Genomic DNA, 21,340 nt, shown 5'->3' with positions numbered 1-21,340 from the left:
CCTCCACGTTCCCCGAAAGGTGGGGCATGGCCCCTCACCTGCCCTGTCCCTCCGTGTCCCCCGCAGGTACAAGGACGGTGCCGACAGCCCCACTGAGGATGGCGAGAAGCCCCGCGTCCTCTACAGCCTGGAGTTCACCTTCGACGCCGACGCCCGGGTGGCCATCACCGTCTACTGCCAGGCAGTGGAGGAGTTCCTGAACGGGACTGCAGCGTGAGTCCCCCCGCGGCTCCGGGCCCAGGCGCCCTGCTGTGTCTGTGTCCTGTCCTTGAGCTGTCGGAGGTTTTATTTGAAATAAGGGTCCTCCTGGCCCCAAGAGTCCGAAGTCTGCAACTTTAGCAAGACTATGGCGGGGCTGCCTCCAGGCTGCAGGGCCAGACCCCTGGTGGGGCCCGCAGACACGTACCCACCCCAGTCCTGCTGGAGGAGTCCCCTCGGAGGCCAGATTTGGTCGGGGGCGGAGTGGTCAGTGCTCTGAGATCCCAGGCTTTGAGTCCCTGATCATGTAACAGCCCCTGCCCCCACCCCCATCCCCAGGGCCAGTCTCACAGCAGACCCTCAAGAGTGTCCTTTGTCCTGGAGACGGAGTGAGGCCCCAGGGACAGCAGGTGTGGGTGGGGCGGAGGGAGGCGGGTGAGGGTTGTGTGTGGGACCCCTGTGGAGGGGGAAGCCAGAGTTTTATTAGGATGGGAAGTGTGTATGCTGCCTGACCCGGTTGTTCCTTTTCTGGGAGTTTATCTGGGGGACGTGCTCGCATACATGGTCAAGATGTTGGAATAGTAAGATGCTGGTGACCGCTCGGTGTCCACCAGTGGGGGTCTGATCCCATCAATCAGTGTAAAACTGCGGTGGAGCCCACGCAGGGTCCTGAGAACATGGCATCTGATTCCGTGATGTCTGTGGGACAGCTTTGGGCACGTGAGCAGAGTGCAGGTGGACTGCAGCCTGGGCATTAAAAAATAACTCTGCACCTGCAGGTGTGATTATGCCTTGACTTCCGGGGTTGCAGACGGGGCAGAGAAGCAGGTGGCTGGGAGCAAGCATGAGGCAGGGGACGGGGGTCACTGCGTTTTTTGTCCCCCATTCATTCAGAAAAGCGCACAAACCATGAAGGCTGCAGGCAGAGGGGCAGCCCAGCTTGGGAAGGGGGTGGGTGCGGGCTCGGGCCGGCAGCGCGTCTCACCATCCTTTCTCATGCGGCCCCTTAGGTACAGCCCCAAGAGCCCAGCCCTGCAGTCCGAGACCGTCCACTACAAGCGCGGCGTGAGCCAGCAGTTCTCCCTGCCCTCCTTCAAGATCGACTTCTCGGAGTGGAAGGATGACGAGGTAACGAGCCTCAGGGCTGGGCCCCGTGTTCCTGCCCGGGAAGGGTCCCAGTGCAGTGGCCTGTTGCTCAGATTCCTCGGTGGTTGGTGAGTGTCAGCTGTGGCTGCTGACCGGGGTCTGGACCCCGCCGGCCCCTGGACTGTGGAGCGCGGTCGGTCTGGGCGTTGTCTGGATGGGATGATTGCCGCCATTAGAGGCTCCCTGTCAAGCCGGCCTTGAGTGCTCCCCGGGGGCGCCCCCTTTTCCTCCCTTGGGGCGTCAGGGAACCACATCCCTGACTTGTCAGCGTGTGGCCTGGTGGGTCCAGGGCGTGGACACTCGACCTGTTCAGCGCTGTTATCCTGGGACCCTGTCCTCATCTCTCCTTTTCTGATTATTAACTCAGCTGACACTTTCTTGGAATCTGCTCAGTTTTTCTCACATGTGGTTTTTTGTCTGTTTTCATCACACTGTGAAGCATGTGGGATCTTCCTTCCCTGACCAGGGATCGAACCTGTGCCCCCTTCATTGGAAGTGCAGAGTCTTAACCGCTGGACCGCCAGGCAGGGCCCCTTGCACGCATTTTTTCTGTGATAAAATACACACAGCATAGGCTTACGTCAGTGACAGACGGTTCACAGGGCGTGACCGTCAGGCAGTTCTGGGACATTCTCATCACCCGGAGGGAAGCCCTGCACCCACTCACAGTCACGCCCACGACTCCCTCTGTTACGTGTATTGTTTTTAAGTGGAAACTTCATCAGTCATCACTGTAGCTGGGAAACGGCTCAGCTCTGCTGCAGACAGAAGGTTCTGGAAGTTAGGTTGTATGGGGGACAGGGCCAGGCTGTCACGTCCTGGCGTGACGTCCTTGCCTGCTGAGGGCGTGGAAGGGGGCGTTGGCAGGTGTTAGGGATGTGACAGATACTCTGGCACCAAACCCGGGCTTCTCCTTTGTGCCGGGGTTTCTCAGCCTCGGTGCTGTTGACGTTTGGGTCCTGGTGGGGACACCGTTCCTGGCCCCACCTCGCCAGGTGTCAGGAGCATCCCTTGCTGCAGTAGTGACACTGAAAGCGCCTCCAGACACAGCCAGACATCCCCTCGGCTGCGAGCATCGTGGCATCAGAGACCTGGCCATCCTCCCTTTTTTAAGCCGTTTTCCCCCAGATTTGCTTATTTAAAGATAATAACAATATTCATGCGTGCTAAGTTGCTTCAGTTGTGTTCGACTCTTTGCGACCCCATGGACTGTAACCCGCCAGGCTCTGACCATGGGATTCTCCAGACAAGAATACTGGAGTGGGTTGCCATGCCCTCCTCCAGGGGATCTTCCCGACCCAGGGATTGAACCCATATCTCTTTACATCTCCTGCATTGGCAGGCGAGTTCTTTACCACTAGCACCACCTGGGAAGCCTGTGTACAGTTGGGTGGAATTGACTGTTTTCACAGACTTGTGTGGCTGTCATCACTGCCTTATTAGCTCCAGAACATGATCGTCACCCCCAAGAGAAACCCTCTGCCCATTAGCAGTCCCGCCTCCTTCCTCCTCCATCCCCTGGTATCCACTCATCCGCTTCCTGTCTCTTCGGATTTGTCTGTCCTGGGCATTTCTCATGAAGGCATTTGTACACAATGTGACGTTTCGTGTCTGGCTTCTGTCACTCAGCATCCTGTCTTCAAGGCTTGTCCACATTGTATCCGTATTGTAGCACGTATTGGTACTTCATCCCTTTGTGTGACCAAATAACGTCCCGCTGGATGGATGTGACCGTATTTTGTTTGTCCGTTCACCGGCTGACCAATGTTTGGGTTGTTTCCACCTTTTGACTGTCATGAAGGATGCTGTCGTGAACGTTTGCATGCAAGTCTTTGGATGTGTGTTTTCATTTATCTTTGTTTTAGTTTGCTTTTTAAAGGCTTTTTTAGAGTGATTTTAGGTATAGAGATTTCCCCCGTGGCCCCCTGCCACATACATGCATTGTTTTCTTTTATTCCTGGACCACATTGTGGTCTTTCCAAGTCAGTTACAGGTCTCCTTGTGGCTGGTGGGGCTTCTTCAAAGTTTCCCCACCAGCCCCTCATGGGCCTCTGTTTATTTCAGTCACAGCCGCGTCCCCTCCTCCCCTACCCCCTTGCTTTCCCCGTTTCCCGGTGTCCATCTGGCCTGGGGCTTGCAGACCCTTTCCAGTGGCTCCTCTGTGACATCAGAGTCTAGCGGGATTCCCTCTGGCCTTCGTTGCTGCTCCAGCTCCTCACCTGGCCCCCGTTTTCCCTAAGAAAGCCTTGCCCCCTGCATTAAAAATCCACATCTCCCGGGACTTCCCTGGTGGTCCAGTGGTTAAGACTCCATGCTTCCACCACAGTGGGGTGTGGGTTCCATCCCTGGTCAGGGAACTAAGATCCCACATGCTGTTTGGCACGACAGAAAAAAAAATTTTAAGAAAAGAACCATCTCCTGCAGATCCTCTGGGTGGGTGGATGTCTGTCCTCTCCCCGCGGGCCTGGCTCTGGCTCGTGACTCGTGCTGAGCTCTGGGGAGCAGGAGTTTGAGGGGAGGTGGTCCTTGCTCTCTGGGTGCCGACACTCCCTGGGTCCCCCCTCCAGGTCCTGGTGTCTGGGGGGCGGGGCATCGAGGTGCCCTGTCGTCGTCACCCCAGTCCCCGGCTCAGCCCCGGGCCAGCCAGTGTAGTCACCCTCGGGGTTTGCAGAGCCCGTTTGTTGGCCAGATGTCCCGTGTTGGGCTCTGCCCTGCGCTCCGGGCGCTGAGTGCTCGCGGGAGCACCAGGGAGGCCGCGGGGCCTTCAGAGCCGGGTCTCTGTCGGGACTTCTTTGTTGAGAAGTGGCAGAAGCATCTCAGTCTGGCTTATGAAAACCAGGAACTTACTGGCATCGATCATGAAAAGCTGGATGGCTGCGTGCCGGGTCCCATGTTGGCAGGACGGGTGTGCCCTGCTGAGCTGACCATGCTCTCAGCTGGCGCCTCAGACCAGGGGAGACGTGCGGTCCCGGCCTGCGTCCCAGGGTGCTCGGGGGACGTGCCATCCTTTGGCCGTGGCCCGCGTGCCCTCCCAGCTCACAGTCTTTGGGTCAGGACCGGGACCAGAGGCTCACGTTGCAGAGCCAGACCTGAACCCAGCCGTGCTGTCTGCCCCGTCCCAGCTCTGGCTCGTCCTGCCCCCCCCCGCAGCTGGGGACCCGCCAGGCACCCCCCTGAGTGCCTCTGCCCCGCGGGCTCCGTGTGACGCCCCACCAGCGCACAGACACGGGGCCACACCGGGTGGACGCGTGGGTGGAGCATGGCCGGCAGCGGGAGGGCAGTGGGGGTCGCAGGCGGGTTTAAGCTGGAGGGGAGGGAAGGTGAGAGGCACCTCCTCCTCCAGCCCAGACAGCCACGCGGGCTTCTCCACGCTGTGTCCATCTCTGCTGGGGCCAGGCGGGGCGCTGTTCTTCCCAAGCTTAGACGCGGGGTCGCCACGGCCCCCGGTGCCTGGAGGTGGACCGAGCAGCGTCAGGCAGAGGCCGCCCCACGCAGCCCGGCGCGGTGAGCAGGCGGGGGAGACGGCGGACCTGGCCGGGCCTCGCCGGGCGGCGGCCGCGCTGTGATGACGCTGCCGTGTCGGGGGTGCCCGCCGCGGGGGGCCGGCGCCAGTGCTTGTGTTTCCAGGACCGTCCAGGGTCCCAGGTTGGGGGGCCGCGCGGGCATTGGTGAGGTCCTAGGGCTGGGAGGGCAGGTGAGGACGTTCCAGAAAAGGTGGCGCAGATGTCCCTGGCGGCCCTGAGTTACACGCAGAACACAATGTGCCCTTTTACACCTTTTCCCGCAGAGAAGAACGGGCGTCTGCGCCTGCTTGGCCCCACTGCCTCGACACCCCTGCTGACGGCACCCGCTCCGTCCAGCTCGCTCTGACCACTGTCCCCTCCTTCTCTCCTCAGCTGAACTTTGACCTGGACCGGGGCGTGTTTCCAGTGGTCATCCAGGCCATGGTGGACGAGGGAGACGGTGAGTGGAGTCTCCCCCTCAACACCCCTTCCAGGCCCAAGGACCTTCCCACCCCATCCGTCAGGGGTGGGATGGGGGGTTCAGTCCAGAGATAGCGCCCATGTGGCTTAGCAGGCTGAGGGTTCCAGGCGCCCTGCTGCCCATGGGTGGTGATGACCCCGCTCCCCCGGGGCGGAGCCCAGGGCAGACAGGCTGGCAGCGCTGGTGTCCACCCCGCGGGGGAGCTGCAAAGGCCATCAGCACCTTGACAGCGCCGACTGCTGCCTCCCGCGGCTGTGGGCCTGGGGTCCCCGGTGGGGTGGGCTCCGTGTGCAGGCTGCGAGCCGGGGAAGCACCGTCTGGAGAGAAGAAGCCCAGGGCTGGGGCTGGGGCGGCGGAGGCCGGCTCTGACCATCCTTCTCTCTCCCGGGCAGTCGTGGAAGTGACCGGCCACGCGCACGTGCTCTTGGCCGCCTTTGAAAAGGTAAGTCCCGTCCCACCCCTTACTGCCCGGCTGACCTTCCATTTACTGTCGTGTCCTGCACACAGTAGGCGCCCAGTGAATGCGGGTGGGGTGGCCGCAGGTCTGTTGTCTGCCTGGCACGGCCCTAGATGTGAGGCTCATGCCTTTCTGGGGGCCCCGAGTTGGGTTGCCCCATGTGGAAAGAGACCATTTGCATGGAAGGATTCGCTTATTAGCGTTACACGTGTTTGAGCTTAGGCGTTTGCCCCTTCTCACCCAGACCCGAGTCCAGGCCCTGGCTGTTCATGTGTTCAGTGTGTGGTGGGGGTACTTAAGGTCAGCCTCACCACCGACTCTGCACGAGGGAGTCTCGGGATCTCGGGATGGTCCTCTCGCCGGCCCTGTTGTTCCTGGGGGCCAGGCAGTTCCGTGTACCTGTGCACGCAGTGAGCGAGGGCCTGGCGGCGTTGGGACAGGGTGCCTGCTCGCTGAGAGCTCTGCTGGAAGTCGTGGGCGTGGCCCGTTTGCAGAGGCCACGGCCGACCCCCGCCTCCCGTGGGCATTGGCCAGCAGCGGGCAGGTTTCAGCATCAGCCTGTGGCCCAGGTGGCTGAGGAGGGGCCCCACGAGGACACCGGCTCAGACCTGTGCGGGACCCAGCTCCCTCAGCCCGTGTGTCCAGCCCTGAGAGCCTCCCGTGCGAGCCCATCTCCTTCCTGTGATCCGGGCCTTTTCTGGTGCCCCTGGGGGTCAGCCAGCCAGCCTGAGGCCCCTCTGGTGGGGGGCAGGGGCGGCCCTCTCCCTCTCTGGGCCCCCCGGCTGCGCTCCCAGGCCGGCCTGGTTGGAGGGGATGGTGACTGTTTACCCATAGATGTGCTTTGGCCACTGATGGGCCGTCGCTGGCAGACGTTCGGTTCTGTGCTGTGCGTTTAGAGCCCCGTGAGAAACGGCCTCATTTTTGGGGTGCAGTATACTAGGAACTTCGCTCAGAACCTACCAGGCTTACAGAAAAGGCCGGTGCCAATCTCGGGGGACTCAGAAGGGGTGTTTGGGGAGCAGGAGCTCTAATCAGGTTCTGTGATTGATTAACTGTGGGCTTGGAGCAGTGTGCCTCCCCCGATCCCACCCATCCTGCTGTCCTCACAGTTCTGAGCTTCGGGCTTCCTTGCGGACGCGGGCACGTGATATCCTCGTGCCGTCTTCGCGATTAGACCAGGTTTTCTGAGGGCTGGAGCCGCCTGTCTTAGTTCTTGCTGTCCAAGTGCTGCTGCTTGCTCTAGGGAGGCACCTGTCCATCATCGGGACTAGGCTGATGGTGGTGAACTTGAGCCTACTTGAGCACCAACTACCCAGGGAGAGTTGGGTTTTGTAGATCAGGGTGGAACCCAGGTGGCGGTATATTTAGAAGATTCTCTGGGTAGTTTCGAAGCGAGGTCAGAGGGCTGCTTTGAGAATCCCTGGCCTGACTCTCGAGTCTTCATGGGGTCTGTCCTTTTTTCAGCCGGGGATGTTGGTTGACCGCGGGTGGGCCTGAGCACGGCTGAGTTAACGTCTGGGTCTTTCTCCCCCTCAGCACATGGACGGCAGCTTCTCCGTGAAACCTTTAAAGCAGAAGCAAATCGTAAGTCCATCAGAGGGAACACCGGGAGCCCTTTTGAGACACGTGCACACACGTGACCCTCTGGTCTCTGGGTTATTCTGCGAGACCACCATGGCTGCTGCGGAATTAGCTGCTGACGCCACTGCAGTGGGCCCTGGGCTTCAGAAGTCAGGTCAGGGTCACCGGGTTTGTCTGCGTGTACTGCATACCCACCGGGTACCTGTGTTGACCACTGTAGTCCTGAGTCTTGTCCGGCTTGAACTTAGCGTTGCGTAAACGTTAGCTGAATGTGTGAATGGACAGAAGGAGAGAGGGGAGGGAGGGAAGGAAGGAAGAAATTAAGAAACACTGCAGTCTCCCTCCTCTCTCCTTACAACTTCCTGAAATGACGTCCGTGTTGAATAAAGGCTTGAATCGACCTGATCCACATTTAAGGGAAGGATGGAATCCCTTGGCATCCATAGGAGCTGTAGACCAGTGCAGCCTTTCTTTGGAGTCAGTAGCCCCCTGTTCCAGCCCCAGGAAGAGCTACCCATGGTGGCCTCCCGCTTCGGTGCGCTCTGTGAGGACTTAGAGGCCAGGGCCCCCTGAGCCGAGCCTGGAGGCTGGTTTAACCGGGGCCCGGTGGGGTCTTTCTCCAGAGCCGTGATGATCAGGTTGCCCTTGGATGCCGCTGCTCAGGCATGTTAGCCACAGCCCGGGGCTGGCAGTGGTCGGTTTTTTAAGAGAGGGCTCGAGAGAACCCTGGCAGGGCCAATGCCTGGAGGTGTCCAGAGGGCAGGAGACCCCGTGGTGGTCTAGGCGTGGGTTACAGGAGAGCTGACCGGCACACCATGGCTCTCAGGAGGGTCTTTGTGGTCCGTGAGTGCTGGGCAATGCAGCAACTCGGACCACTTTGAAACGTAGTCAGCTCGAGGTCTGACTCTGGTCAGTGTGGTGGGGGGCAGGGGGTTGACGGGAGGGTCCGGAGTCGTTCTCCTGTGGGGTTGGGCCTGATAAGGTGAGCAGAAGGTGCGGTCACCGGGCCCAGTAGAGCTTGGCTTCACGCCCTCCGGGCCGGGCGGGACCTGGCCGAGCCGTGTCCATGCTTCCTTTGGGCACTTCGCCCTCCCATCTCCAGCAGTGCCTGCTCCCTGGGCATGGGCGGTTGGACAGAGTAGACGCCCACGCCTGCCCCCAGGAACTGAGCCCGGCCCCTGGGAGGGGGTGTCGGGCTGGGGGGTGCAGAGGAGCCCTTGGTGGCGCGGGTGCCCAGAGGCTGCTCTGCCCTGCAGGTGGACCGGGTTAGCTACTTGCTGCAGGAGATCTATGGCATCGAGAACAAGAACAACCAGGAGACCAAGGTGCGTGCTCACGGCCCCGCGGGTGGGCCAGGCCGGCATGCCCCCCGCGCTCCCCTGGCTCTTTGGGGTTGGTGACCTGCCTGGGGCTACCATCCTGGCCAGGGCCCTGCTGTGCCTTCCCCTGGAGGCCCCAGGACCCCAGGCTCCATCGCTTTTCCTTCATTCTTGAGTTAGCAGAGTGTGTGGGACGTTTTGTCCTTTTTCCAGCAAATGTGCTGCCTTCTTCCCATCACTGGGCTCTGGCTGTCAGGGCAGCCTGGGACGCCGGGCCCGCTTCTGCCCCCAGACCTCGCCCAGGCGTCCCTGGCCTTTCCCCGCTCACAGCAGCAGCTCAGCTTGCAGTGCGACACCCGTGAGGGGAGCCTGGCGGCCCATAGAGCCCGGGGGTGGGGGCACAGCGCCCCTCAATTGTGGGGAACAGGAGCCCCGAGTCCTCTCAATCTGGGGGGTGGATGGGGGGCGCCCTGCCCCTCGGTGACCTTCCTCAGCCCCCGGGGGAAGGCCCCCAGCCCCTGGCCTCTGGCCTCGGGAGCCAGCGACCTGGGCGCCCATGTCCCGCAGCCCTCGGACGAGGAGAACAGCGACAACAGCAGCGAGTGCGTGGTGTGCCTGTCCGACCTGCGGGACACGCTCATCCTGCCCTGCCGCCACCTCTGCCTCTGCAACTCCTGCGCCGACACGCTGCGCTACCAGGCCAGCAACTGCCCCATCTGCCGGCTGCGTGAGTGGGGCGGCGGGGCGTGCAGGCAGGGCCCCCCGCGGCCACGGCGGCACCTCCGGGAGGTCGGGCCGGGTCCAGGAGGGGTTGGCGGCGGATGTGAGCAGGGAGTGCATGGACGCCATCAGCGACGCAGAGCTTCTCTTCAGGGAGTGCGTGGGACAGACTGGGAGCAGTTCAGTCCAGTTCAGTCGCTCAGTCGTGTCCGACTCTGCGTCCCCATGGACCGCAGCACGCCAGGCCTCCCTGTCCATCACCAAGTCCTGGAGCTTATTCAAACTCATGTCCATTGAGTTGGTGATGCCATCCAACCATCTTATCCTCTGTCGTCCGCTTCTCCTTTCTCCTCCAATCTTTCCCAGCGTCAGGGTCTTTTCAAATGAGTCTGATAAGACATGACAAGAAAGTGGAAAGTGTGCTGAGTGTAAATGATCACGGAGTTAAATTTCGTTTCCTGGAGCATCTGGAAAAAGTTGTCACGTCAGGGCTAATTCTGAGTGAAACATCCATTCTCCGGCAGAGAATGAACGTCTTCGGGGCGTGGGTCCTGCTGGTGGCTCCAGGGTCCTGGCTCGGTCCCAGTGGGTGCTGGGTGTGGGCAGCGAGGGCGCCCTCCTGTGGCCACTGCAGGACATTTTTCTCTGAATAAATAAAGGATGGCTTTTTTTTTTCCCATCATAGACGGCTGTCAGGTGTATTGCTGCTTTCAGAAGCAGTGCATCAGTAGATTTGAAATTCGGGTCATAAAAATATGTCTTTGTTGTTGCGTTTAGTTCTTTGGTCAGTGACTGTTCACCGTAAAGCTCTTCTGTTGGGTTGTTTATAGCTACGTTAAAATCATGCTTCAGAGCAGTTAATCAATATTCATGGCCTTGGGAAACCCTGGCAGAGAAAAAGAAAGTGTGATTTACAAATAGCAAAGCTCAGGGAGTCCCCTGGTGGCGTAGTGATTAGAGCTGCAGGCTTTCCCTGCTGTGACCCAGGTTTAATCCCTGGTGGAGACCGAGGTCCCTCAAGCTGGTGCCACGAGGCCTGGTAAAAAAAATAAAGTCTAGGGTTTTTTTTTTTTTTTAAATAATGCAAATTGATCTTTGTAACTAAGTGCTCTTTGCCCTATGAAAGCGTTTAGCATATTCAAAAACCTAACTCAAATTCAGTAAGTCCGTAGTAATAACATGTCATTTTACTTTGTTTCCCAATTGGATTTACTTTTGTTTTTAGTGAACTGCGTTCCAGCTTAAAGGCATTCGTTGTTTGTATATACAGTCAGTGGAGACCAAGGCAGGGTATTTTGAAGGCCTTTGTTGTGATTAAATCATTTGTTTCATTTTTGAGAACAAGTATTATTTCATGACTACGGTACTTTTCACAAAACAAATTCTTCATCCACCTGAAAACTAAAATAGAATGGTGGTCATCTGTTTCATTGGCTGTATTGGACTGACTGAAATTTCTCATGTCTGAGAATCATGGTCTTTAGGAAGTCATTTTTACTATTCGATTCCAAGAAGCTGGCATGTTTCCCTTGAGCCTCTGGCTTTCTACCGGGAGGAATCTACTTATATTCTTTCCCATCTTTTTTTTTTTTCCTCCTCCTTTAACCTCAACCCGGGCCTCTCCTCGGATCACTGCGGGGTGGGTGGTCCTCAGGGTCTCGAAACTCAGCAGGGTCTCAGGGTGCCGCTCCCACCACCTGAACCCATCCGTCCCCCGCAGCGTTCCGGGCTCTTCTGCAGATCCGGGCGGTGCGCAAGAAGCCGGGGGCCCTGTCCCCCATCTCCTTCAGCCCCGTTTTGGCCCAGAGCATGGACCACGACGAGCATTCTGTGAGTGCTGCTTCCTTCTGTGTCGGGGCTGGAGAGGGCGGGGCTGGAGAGGGCGGGGTGGGGCCTGGAAGAAGCCCCGCCCACTGAACGGCCCCGCCCTCACGTTCGGACAGCGAGTGCTCCGGGTGGGGCTGGTGGGTCAGCAGGGGGTTACCCAGGCTCTGCCCTTAGGGCCGTGCCCTGCCAGCTCTCAGGGCCCCTGGCTCACCTGCCTGGTCCCGGGGGCAGCGGTGAGGCTGAGTGGGGGGGTCGGCCCAGGCCCCGTGAGAGCCGGCTGCCACGAGGAGTTTGCTTCTGCCAATGGTGAGGTTCTGAGACGCAGGTGACCTTTGGCTGAGTCTGAGTCGTGGTGTCGGTCACCTCTTCTCCACCACACCAGACAGCCAGGGGCGTTGTGTGCTCTTAGGAAGGGAATTCCCCTCCTAAGCGTGGCAGTGGCGATCCTCGCCTGCCCCCTGCTCTCCCAGCCCCTGCCCAGGCACACGGGAGGGCACCCACAGCCGTCCCCCGCACCTGCTCCTGAGGAACCGGGGATCAGACCTTGCTGCAGCGGATGAGGGGAGGCAGATCAGGCTTCAGGGACCTCGAGAGAGACGGGAGGGAGACATAGGCGGGTGAGGATGGAGGTGGACAGGGAGGTGCTGAGAGAAGGGCAGGCAGAGGAGCAGAAGGGACATGGAGAGACCCACAGATGGGGCAGTGGTCCGGGGGTCGCCAAGGGGGGCAGAGGGGCAGAAGGAAGAACGGACATGGGGCACGCCCGGCTCTGGCTTCGGGCATTGTCGGCCTGTGAGCCTGTTTTCTTGGCTCTCGATTGAGTTGTTTGGATCCCGTGATTCTCAGAGGCCCTGCTGACGCTGTGAAAGGGTACGAGCCAGTGCCGCGCGGCTTGACGTCCCCACAGACGATGCCAGCCCCGGGCCCCAGGTGTGACTGGTTCTGCCCCAGTGTTTGAGAACCGGGCCAGTGTGTAAGTCTGAGAATCCTTCCGGAGACTCAGCTTTCTGGCTTCTCTTTCAATATCTGAAGGTGCTGTGTGCCCCTGAATGAGGGGCAAGGATGCCCCTTGGGGGGTGCCTGTCTCCCCACTTCTCCCGGGACAGCCACATTGTTTATTCTGCGAGGCCCATGACCACCAGGGCTTCCAGCTCTGAAACCAGGCACTTGGCCGTTTAACGGTGGACTTGATTTCAGAGCAGTCAGCATTTTCTCCAGCACGGCCCGTGTTTCTGGTGGAGAGAACGGTGCTGAGGTTCCCACCCCGAGGAAGGAATCTGGCTGCTCCACGGAGGGTGGGCTTGGGCAGTGGGTTCTCAACTGCAGCTGCTCCCGGTTTCTGCCCTGGTGTCCGAGGGTCAGGTGGGACCCTCCTGTATTTGTCCCTCTTGTCTGGAGGGCCGAGGCGCCTCCCACAGTGCAGGGCAGCCTGGTTGGTTAACCTCACACGCTCTCAAGGGCCAGCACCACCCTCTTTGGAGGTTATGATCCCATGTAAGTGGCCCTCGTTCTCCACCACCTTCCCTGCACGAGCAGTTTCCATGAAGCACCAGAGCCCACGTGAGCCATTTTCTGCAGTGAGTCTTCAGATCAGCACCGAGTGGGAGCGATCGGGGGCTTGAACTCCATCTTTAGGAGTCAGGCTTGGCAGTGAGTTGACCTGGCTGTGTTGGGGCCTGCAGGCCCCTTCTCTGTGCCCAGCTGGGCCCCCTCGTGGGGAGTGCATGGCCACTGTCATGCCCGCCCCTGCCAGGACCTGTTGCTCGAAGCAGGGTGGGGGGACCCAGACCAGAAGTGGCCGCTGGCGAAGGGACCAGCTCCTCCAGTGCCAAGAGCACACGCAGGCCCAGCCTACCCAGGTCCCGAGGTAGAACCTGTGCTCGGCCAGATCTCCGTGGCCCAGAGGCTGGTGGAGTTTGCAAGGCGCTGGTGCCCGGCCTGCCTGGAGGCCTGCAGGCCAGGGAGACCCCGTCCAGCCCGCTCGGTGCCGCACGGGGGGTGGCAGCGGTTAAACCTATGATTTTTATCTTGACAGTGTCCCTTTAAAAAATCAAAGTCGCACCCCGCCTCACTGGCCAGCAAGAAACCTAAAAGGGAAACAGTAAGTGTGTCTGGCCCCGTGGCTTCGTCTCTGCCCCGTGCCCTGATGACTGCACAGTGACAGGAACGGGGAAGCACTTTCATCCCAGGCCAATGTGTCCAGTTCCTTTAACCTGTCAGACCCACTCTCCCCAGTCCCGGCGTGCCCGCCCAGGAAGGGAGTTTTGTGGAACAAGCAGAACACAAGGTCTGTCGGCACGAAGCCCCGGGCACCCCTCTCGCCAGCTCTGCTTCCTCCCGAATGCCCTGTTTCCCTTTTTTTTCTTGCTGGCAGTGGAATGACGTCAGAGGTGGAACTAAGGCTGCCGCTCTTGTTGTGAATGCCCCTCACGCTTGCTCACCCTGCACCCCCGCTCTGCGGGCTGACACTCGTATTTGTCTCGTTTTCCCTGCATCTCGGGGCGGGGGCAGGCGGGGGCTAGCTAGTGAGTAGCCACCGGCCCAGGCCTTTGCCTGGACCCCCCCGCCTTGGTAAAAGGCAGAGAGTCGGGTTACCCAAGGGTCAGCTTAGACACAGAGATTTCCTTTTCTTCTCCCTATTCCGAGGGGCGAGGGAGATCAGTGTAATAACTTGAACCTGCAGGCGGCCTGGGAGCAGATGCAGGCGCCATGGTCCCAGGTGGCCCAGAGGCGCCTGCTGAGGTCAGGAAGCCCCAGCTGGCTCCTCTGCCCGCCCAGCCCCCAGGGTCACCCGTCACCTCCCGCAGGTCAGCAGGGCAGGCAGGGCTTCGAGCAGAGCGCGTTGCCCTTCACCTTGCTCACAAGCTGACGGCAGACGGCCATCCCACCCGCGGCCCCGGCAGCCCAACTAACATCCCCGGCGCCTGGCCTCCTGCTCCCTTCGCCTCTAGCCCTGAACTTAGCCCATTGGTTGGATCCTCCCAGCACGGGCAGTACCCGTCTTGGGCTTTATTAGACTCCCGGGAGCCCGTGTCGGCCCAGCAGCACTTGTGCAGCCCCGGAGGGTCTCCGGGCCCGACCGCTGTGTCGGGCGGGTCCTCGTGGCCTGGACCGCACACTCCCAGTGGCTTCTCCCACAGCTTCGCTGCCCTCCTGCTCCGGCCCTTCCTCTTACTAACCGCGCCCCCTCCCCCCACTCTCTGCGCCCGCCGGGCAGGAGCAGAAAGCCAGGCAGGGGCTGGCCGAGGCCGGGGCCGGGGCGGGCGGCCTTCTGGACGTCTTCTCTGCCTCCATCCTGGGCGTCACTTGGACACTTGGGACGTCCAGGGCCGCGGCTGATGGCCGAGGCCTCCCTGGGCAGGGGTGCCTCCCCGAGGGCGGGGGCCAAGACCCTGGAAGGTGGAGTGGACGGGGGATGGTCAGAGAGCAGGCTCTGGGGAGCAGACCGTCTCAGGGGCTCCATGGGCAGTGGGCGGGCGCCTGGCCGGCTGGCCCCTCACCCCCGCCTCCCTCCGCAGAGTGCCGACAGCATCCCGCCCGGCTATGAGCCCATCTCCTTGCTCGAGGCACTCAATGGCCTTCGGGCGGTGCCCCCGGCTGGCCCCCCGGCCGTCCCCACGGCTCCCCTCTATGAGGAGATCACCTACTCGGGCGTCTCGGACGGCTTGTCACAGGCCAGCTGCCCACTTGCCGGGATCGATCGGAGGGTGGAAAGCAGCCTGCAGAAGGGCAAACCCCGGAGCAAGTCCCCCGACAGGTGAGCCAGGCGCCGGCAGCCCCCTGCAGCAGGCGTGTGGGCCTGCCAGCTTCACCTCCCCACCCCGCCCGGCCCCCACGAGCCGGCCCGGCCCACTAAGCAAGCACAGGGTCGTCATCGCCGATGGGGGCCACGTGCCCAGGGTCCAGCCACGGGTCAGTCATGGGTTCTCCAGGCCACCCTTGGAGATGCTGGTGACCAGCCCTGCTGGGCGCAGTTTTTCTCAGACACTCGCTGGTTTTCTAGAGAAGTATGAAGGAGGCACAGGTTCTGTAGAACTCCCACGGCCCCAGCGCCTTCTGCATGTCACAGAGTGGCTCCAAGGATAGCGGAGGCCCCTGGGCCTGTCCTGTTGCCACCCAGCGCTCCCTGTGGCCTCTGCTGTCGCGGTTCCCTTCCCCTCTGCAGACGGGCGTGTGTGGGCCCTGGGGGGCCTCCTGCGACGCACACCCCGGGCCTGGTGCACCGGTGCTGGCCCCCTGGGTGTCGGCAGCCCCCCGGGGCTGGCTTGGTTGAGCTCACCCACCTGTCCTCTGTCCCCAGCACCCTCCGGTCCCCGTCGTCCCCCATCCACGAGGAGGACGACTCGGAGGCTCTGCCCCCTCCCGGTGGGGCGGGGCTGGCGCTCAGCAGCTCCCCTGAGGTGAGGCCCCCGCCTTGTCCGTCTGTCCCTGCTGCCCACCTGTTGGCCTCCCAGCCCCCGCTGTTCCCTCACTCAGCAACCGTGACTGCCGTGACCTTCCCCGGCCTCAGTTTCGTCTGTGGGGTGGGCACTGGTGGGTGAAGGCCGTGTGGGCCCCTGTATCCGGGGCCCGGCTGTCAGCACCAGGGTCCACGAACATCTCCTCTCTGTGTCTTAGAGCTTCATGACGGAGACGGTGGATGAGACTTCGTCGGTGAAGCAGGGTGAGTGCTCCCGGCCTGAGCCCTGCCGTGCTCCCTGCCTGCTCCTCTGAGGGTTCTCAGAGCCGTGCTGGCCGACCACACACCATGGGTCCTGCACGGTCTCCCGGAGAACAGCCCTCAGCCGCCCCGGTTTCCCTCCCTGCCTGTCCTTTAGTGGCAGCAGCTGTTTTTTCTCTTCTGCCTGGACGGTTCTGCCGTGGTGGGTGCCCCACACTCTTGGCCTGGGGCTCTGCCTGTCCCACCGGGGCGGGGCCCCCCCAGGGCCTCTGGGACTCGGGCCTGGTGTGGCTGATGGCCGGGGGGGTGTGCACAGCTCAGCCAGCCCCTCCCCTGTGTGTCCCCCATGTCACCGTGGGAGTCCAGTGCTGTCGCTTCCTGCCCACCGCTTAGGCAGGCCCCTCTGCCCCTCAGGCCTCAGCTTCACCCTCCAGTGGCGGCAGCTCCTTCCTGCCTGCACACCACGCTGGGATCAGGGGCCTCCAGGGCTCTGTTTTGGGATCCAGGCGCCTCTGAGGGCCCCGCAAGCACAGGGCAGGTCCCAGCTGAGGTCTGACGCGTAAGGAGGAGGATCCAGCCCCCCGCGTAAACACCCCGTTGTGCGCCTGGAGCTGTGCGCCCCCCTGCCCGTCCTGGAAGATAGCAGACGGTCTTTTCAATGTGGGCATGGGATGTTTTTCTGATAAAAACAAAACAGAGCTCCATGCTGTGTGGGGGGTGGGCAGGAGAAAAGGAAAAAGAAAGAAAGCATAATAGAGGATCTGCTTCTGGGTCCCGGGAGAGCAGGGGGCAGTTGGAGTCGGGTCTGGGCTCCGGGGGATGGCTGGGCCACCTCCTGCCTGCAGGCCCCCCAACCTGCCCCGTCCCCCGCAGGGAGCCGCGTGCCGTCCATCGAGAACGTCCTGCAGGACGGCAGCCCCGAGCCCTGTGGCCGCAGCCAGCCCGGCGCACCTGCCGACGTCTACCTGCCAGGTAAGGGCGCTGCGCCCGAGGCCAGGCGGGGGCGCCACACCTGAGGTTCTGGAGTCAAGATGAGCGAGCAGCCTCGCTCCTTCCTGGGGGCGGGGAAGGCCTTCCTCTCTGCCCCCACCTGCCCCTGGAGCTGCACCGCCTGGAGCCACACCTTGGGCATCAGGGAAGCTGAGACAGGCTTCGGTGTAGAAGGCCTCTTGTCCCGGGGCTTCCGGCCGAGCGGCAGCCTGTGCAGACAGGGGGCCTGGAGGTCGGGGTCCTGGAGGTCGGGGTCCTGGTGTGAAGAAGCAGGGCAGCAGGTGGCTCACCGACACACACAGGGCCCCCAGAGGAACCCGTGCGCGAAGCTCTGTTAGAGTGACTCCCGAAGACCTGGTGTTTCACCAGGATGAAAACCTGGTCGGGCAGGGTGGAGAGGAGGGGTCAGGAGAGACTCCGCTTCCAGGAGCCTTGAGCGAATCCTGATCCTGCCAACAACCTCTCACCCTGGCCCCTGGGTCCCGCTGGGGGACATTCCAAGCACACTTAGCCAGTGCAGGGCCGCCCCCCGCTTCTGCCCCCTAGAGTGGCCCACAGAGCTTCCAGGCGTCTGCTGGGCTGGCCAGGCCCATAGTGGGCCCGGGACCTCTGGCGGTCAGGACTCCCAGCGTGTCTCAGACCTCCTGTGGACCTGGGCCAGCTGCGGGGTGGGGAGAGTGGCAGAGGCCACCGGCTGGATGGCAGGGTGGGCTTGGTTCTCGACGCCAGAGCAGAGCAGGGCCCACACTGGTCTGTCCTGCTCCTGCTGCCCCCCAGCTTGGCTGCCTGCTCCTAGGGGCGGGCCGGGGCCCTTGGGGACCCACTGCCTCTGTGACCGCCCGCCCCCATGCCGCTGCCTGTCCCGTGGGCTGCTTCCCTCAGCAGAGACCCTGAGCGTCTCCCATGGCGCTGTGTGGCTTTAGGAATATGAGCCCCCACACGTGGGAGGTGCCTTCTTTTCAGCAACTGCATGGCGTCCTCTGGGTGGAGGGAGCGTGGTTTAGTGGATCTTAGTGTAACCTGCCAGATGGAACAAAGGGAGGGGCGGGCAAATCCGTAAAACGGAGAGACCCGCGACACCCGGCACCCTAGCAGCCCTGCAGGCTGGAGGCCCTTCCTGGGCCCCGCTGCGCCCAGCCCTTCGTCCCTGCCGGCTGCCTGCGTCTTTCCCCGGTCTGGCATCCTCTGCCTTAGCACCAGGCCCGGGCATGCTCTCAGGAAAGGCACTTCGCACCTCTCTTCACACGTGTGTGGCATTTGTTCCTATCACACCCCACCCCCACGCCTGCACCTCCTACCCCACCGGCGCCTCTGCCTGGAGCGTGTGGCCCCTGCGAGCACCCTGCTAACTGAGCTTCCGTCTCTCTCCTCCTCTGGCAGCCCTGGGGCCCGGCTCCTGCTCCGCTGGTTTAGAGGAGTAAGCCGGTACGTGATGCCTTCGCACGTGGGGCGGGGGGCTCCTTCCTGTCTTCCAGGCTGCTTCCACATCCATGTCTTCTCTGGGGCCCTGGATTCTGAATCCAGAGGCTTCCGAAGGCCACAGCAGGGGTGCTCCAGAGAGGTGGTCCTGCGGGGGGAGGGTCCTACCAGCCTTTGGAACCGGAGGACTTTCCCTCTGGACCTGGCAGCCCAGTCAGGCTCTTGTAGCCTCGAGGGTCCCAGGATCAGTGACTCAGCGCTGGCCAGGACCCCGCTGTTGCTGACAACTGGCCTGTCCCTGCCCTCACCTCTGGACTCTCCTAGAACACCAGCGTGGTCTGGGGTCAGCCTGTGAGCGGTCTCCCCACCTCCCTCTCCCCGGACAGCCCAAACGGACATTTTACTGAAAGCCATTCCGAGAGCACCCCCAAAGGGGGACACACTGGGGGACCCCTGCCCCTCTTCCAGGTGACATCAGCCCGCTGGGAAGTCTGGAGAGAGAGAACCTGGCGCCTTCGGTGGCCCAGGGTTTCTAGATGAGTGTGGTGGGGTCACACCCCAGGTTGTTGGCCTTGGAGGACTTGGCGCCCCTCCCGGTCAGCCCTGCTGCCCCAGACTGCGGGGTCCGCCTCTGACGACATTCCTCCCAAAGACCTCTCTTCACCTTTGTTGGTCGCTTTTTGTGACAGCACTTAGCCTCGACTGAAATAGGACCTGGCATTTATATGACATTGGCCCCAGCCTCATCCTTGGGAGATAGTGTTGCCATTTGGGTAAAACTTCCAGAAGCGGGAAACGGGTCAGACTCGGCTGCAGAGAACTGTGTTTGTCCTCTGGGCTGCATGGCAGAGCTGGCTTCCCATGTGCAGCCACGGCTCCTAAGAAGACAGTCCCCTCGCCGGGTCCCCGAGGGTCTGTCGCTGGCCCTGGGGGCAGCTGGGTTTGCCCCTGAAGCCGCCAGGGGCCTGCGAGGTGTGCTGACCCCCAGGCACCAGCACCCCAGGTGGTCTGAGCACGTGGCGGGGCTCACAGCACCCTGGGGGTGCCTCCCAGGGCGCCCCAGGTGGCCTGAGCACAGGGGGAGCTCACAGCACCCTGGGGGTGCCTCCCGGGGCCCTCTTCGTGTGCCCCACTGCTGGAGGCGGGGGCTGAGTTCTGGCCAAACCCAGTGGTGACGGGATGGTGGCCTGGCAGAAGCAGGAAGCTCAGCGCCGGCGTGGGCAGGGTCCAGCGGCAGGTACCCCTTGGCTGGCCGAGGTTGCCGGGCCCGCCGTGTGCCCCGCCGCGGACACTCTGGGTGGCTGCGGGAGCCCAGAACCTGTGGGCCGCCCGCTGACCCTCACCCTCTCGCCCCGCAGGATGGTCCACCTCCATGGAGACGCCCCGCAGCCTCCACGCCACTGGGCACCCCCGGCCCCCGCTTGGCGGCCCCAGCCCCGACCCCAGGGCCGCTGAGCTGACCCCACTCTGAGAGTCGGGCCCGCCTGGCAGCACGGAGCCCCCAGCTCCGCTGAGACCCTGGCGCGACCCTGGCTCCTCCAATCTGCACGGCGGTGTGGTTCCCAGCTCCCAGGGGCCGTGTGACTGTCGCCTCCACCAACCCCCCTTTTCTGTGGTCGACGTGTTTGCCGATGGTGCACAATGAAGGACGGCGGCTTTCTGCTCCGGGCGCCGAGCTCCGGGGCACCCCTCACACACCCTGGGGGGCTGGTCGCCCACAAGAAGCCTGGATGGGCCTTCACAGCCCCCAAGCCCTTGAGGGGCCCGTCAGCGCCAGTGAACGCGGCACAGGGGAGAATTCGGTGGCAGACCAAGCACAGCCACGACAGGAAACGCCGCAGGACTCTGGGAGGGAAGGAAGCGGGGTCCGAGTCTCAGCCAATGAAGGAAACAGTGCCTGTTCCGCCACCGTGCGTGTGGCCTCCCCCTCCCCACTGGCCCCGTGGGCATCTCCCTCAGCTCGGCCGGCCGGGCAGCCAGACCCGCCATGGGCCCAGCCACTGGCAGTGGTTCTGTCCGGGCCCTTCTCTGAGCCTGGCGCCTTCTCAGAGGCAGCTTCGCCCACCTTACTGGGCCCTCCAGGTGGGGGCTGCATGTGCCAGGGGCCCCGGGGGGGCGTGACAGGCCTCTGGGCTTCTCTGCTCTCTCTGCCATGTAGACCTGACTCACCGTCCCTCCTTGATTTCTTGTTTGGGGCTCCTGTGGTGGGACCTGCCTGGGGGTTGTGGGTCCCATCTGAGGTGACCTCATCTTTTAAAGATACGTTTTCTGGGCAGCGGAAAGGCCAAGGGGGCGCTTGGCCTTGGTGCCCCGGACCAGCTGCCCATGCAGGGCCTTGAGCCTGGCGGGTGGGTCTCAGCACCCAGGAGCTGGCTCTCAGCCAGCAAGAGAGGGCCCGGCTCCCTTCAGAGCTGCCCCAGGGAGCACGGTCCTGGGGCAGCCGGCAGCCCCGCCCGGGGCCCTCGGGGTGGACGCTCCCTTTTCTCTCCGGTCCAGCCTGTGAGCAGAGGCCACGGCTGGGGCAGCGTGCCCCAGCCCCTTGGCTCCCTGCGTGCCCTCCCCTCTCAGCCACCGTGTGCTCCTGGGCGCACACGCGGCGATGCACACACACGCACACCTGCACACAGGCGGGGAGGCTGTGTCCCGCTGCCCACTCCTCTCGCGGTCAGCACCCCAACCTCGCACCATCTGTGTTGGTGTCCGTGATTCTGCAGGACAGGGTGCAGACTGGCCTGTCTTGGACTCACACGTGCTGTCACTTGACGTACTCTGATTGGCTAGTTTTTGTCCGTTTTTACTGTATATTTATAGTAATAAAACCACGCAGCAGTGGCCCGCCTGCTCCCTCCGTGCCCAGCCCCGCCGTGCTCGGGTCCCCTCCTGGGAGGCTGGGTGGCGGCCGGCAGCTGCCGCCCCCGCGGTGCCGTGGGAGCCCGCTCGTGGCTGCAGCCCCGGTTCCCTCATGTCTAAGATGCCAGTGACCTCCAGCTTCCAGGAGGCCATGAGGACAGCTGCTGTTCCTCTTCTGGCCATCACTGT

The 21,340-nt window shown here is 62.3% G+C and overlaps 1 protein-coding gene across 4 annotated transcripts in view; it reads left to right on the top strand.

Moving 5' to 3' along the window:
- MGRN1 (mahogunin ring finger 1) overlaps positions 1-21,133 on the top strand; it is a 36,416-nt gene extending 15,283 nt beyond the window's left edge. Inside the window, exons 4-18 of one of the 4 annotated variants that reach the window (XM_043456651.1) lie at positions 67-213; positions 1,209-1,326; positions 5,241-5,307; positions 5,721-5,770; positions 7,322-7,369; positions 8,623-8,691; positions 9,253-9,412; positions 11,126-11,235; positions 13,268-13,333; positions 14,751-14,989; positions 15,533-15,632; positions 15,850-15,895; positions 16,766-16,864; positions 18,263-18,307; positions 19,660-21,133. In XM_043456651.1, the coding sequence (XP_043312586.1) occupies positions 67-213; positions 1,209-1,326; positions 5,241-5,307; positions 5,721-5,770; positions 7,322-7,369; positions 8,623-8,691; positions 9,253-9,412; positions 11,126-11,235; positions 13,268-13,333; positions 14,751-14,989; positions 15,533-15,632; positions 15,850-15,895; positions 16,766-16,864; positions 18,263-18,303 (1,360 nt within the window). In that variant the 3' untranslated portion in view covers positions 18,304-18,307; positions 19,660-21,133. The remainder of the gene's footprint in view (positions 1-66; positions 214-1,208; positions 1,327-5,240; positions 5,308-5,720; positions 5,771-7,321; positions 7,370-8,622; positions 8,692-9,252; positions 9,413-11,125; positions 11,236-13,267; positions 13,334-14,750; positions 14,990-15,532; positions 15,633-15,849; positions 15,896-16,765; positions 16,865-18,262; positions 18,308-19,659) is intronic. The other 3 variants (XM_043456652.1, XM_043456649.1, XM_043456650.1) reach the window with 3 other exon arrangements.
- Positions 21,134-21,340: the final 207 nt, after the last annotated feature.

Source organism: Cervus canadensis, chromosome 32 (genome assembly GCF_019320065.1).
Source record: "Cervus canadensis isolate Bull #8, Minnesota chromosome 32, ASM1932006v1, whole genome shotgun sequence".
NCBI classification, from domain to species: Eukaryota; Metazoa; Chordata; class Mammalia; order Artiodactyla; family Cervidae; genus Cervus; species Cervus canadensis.
This window is presented reverse-complemented; position numbering and strand designations above follow the sequence as displayed.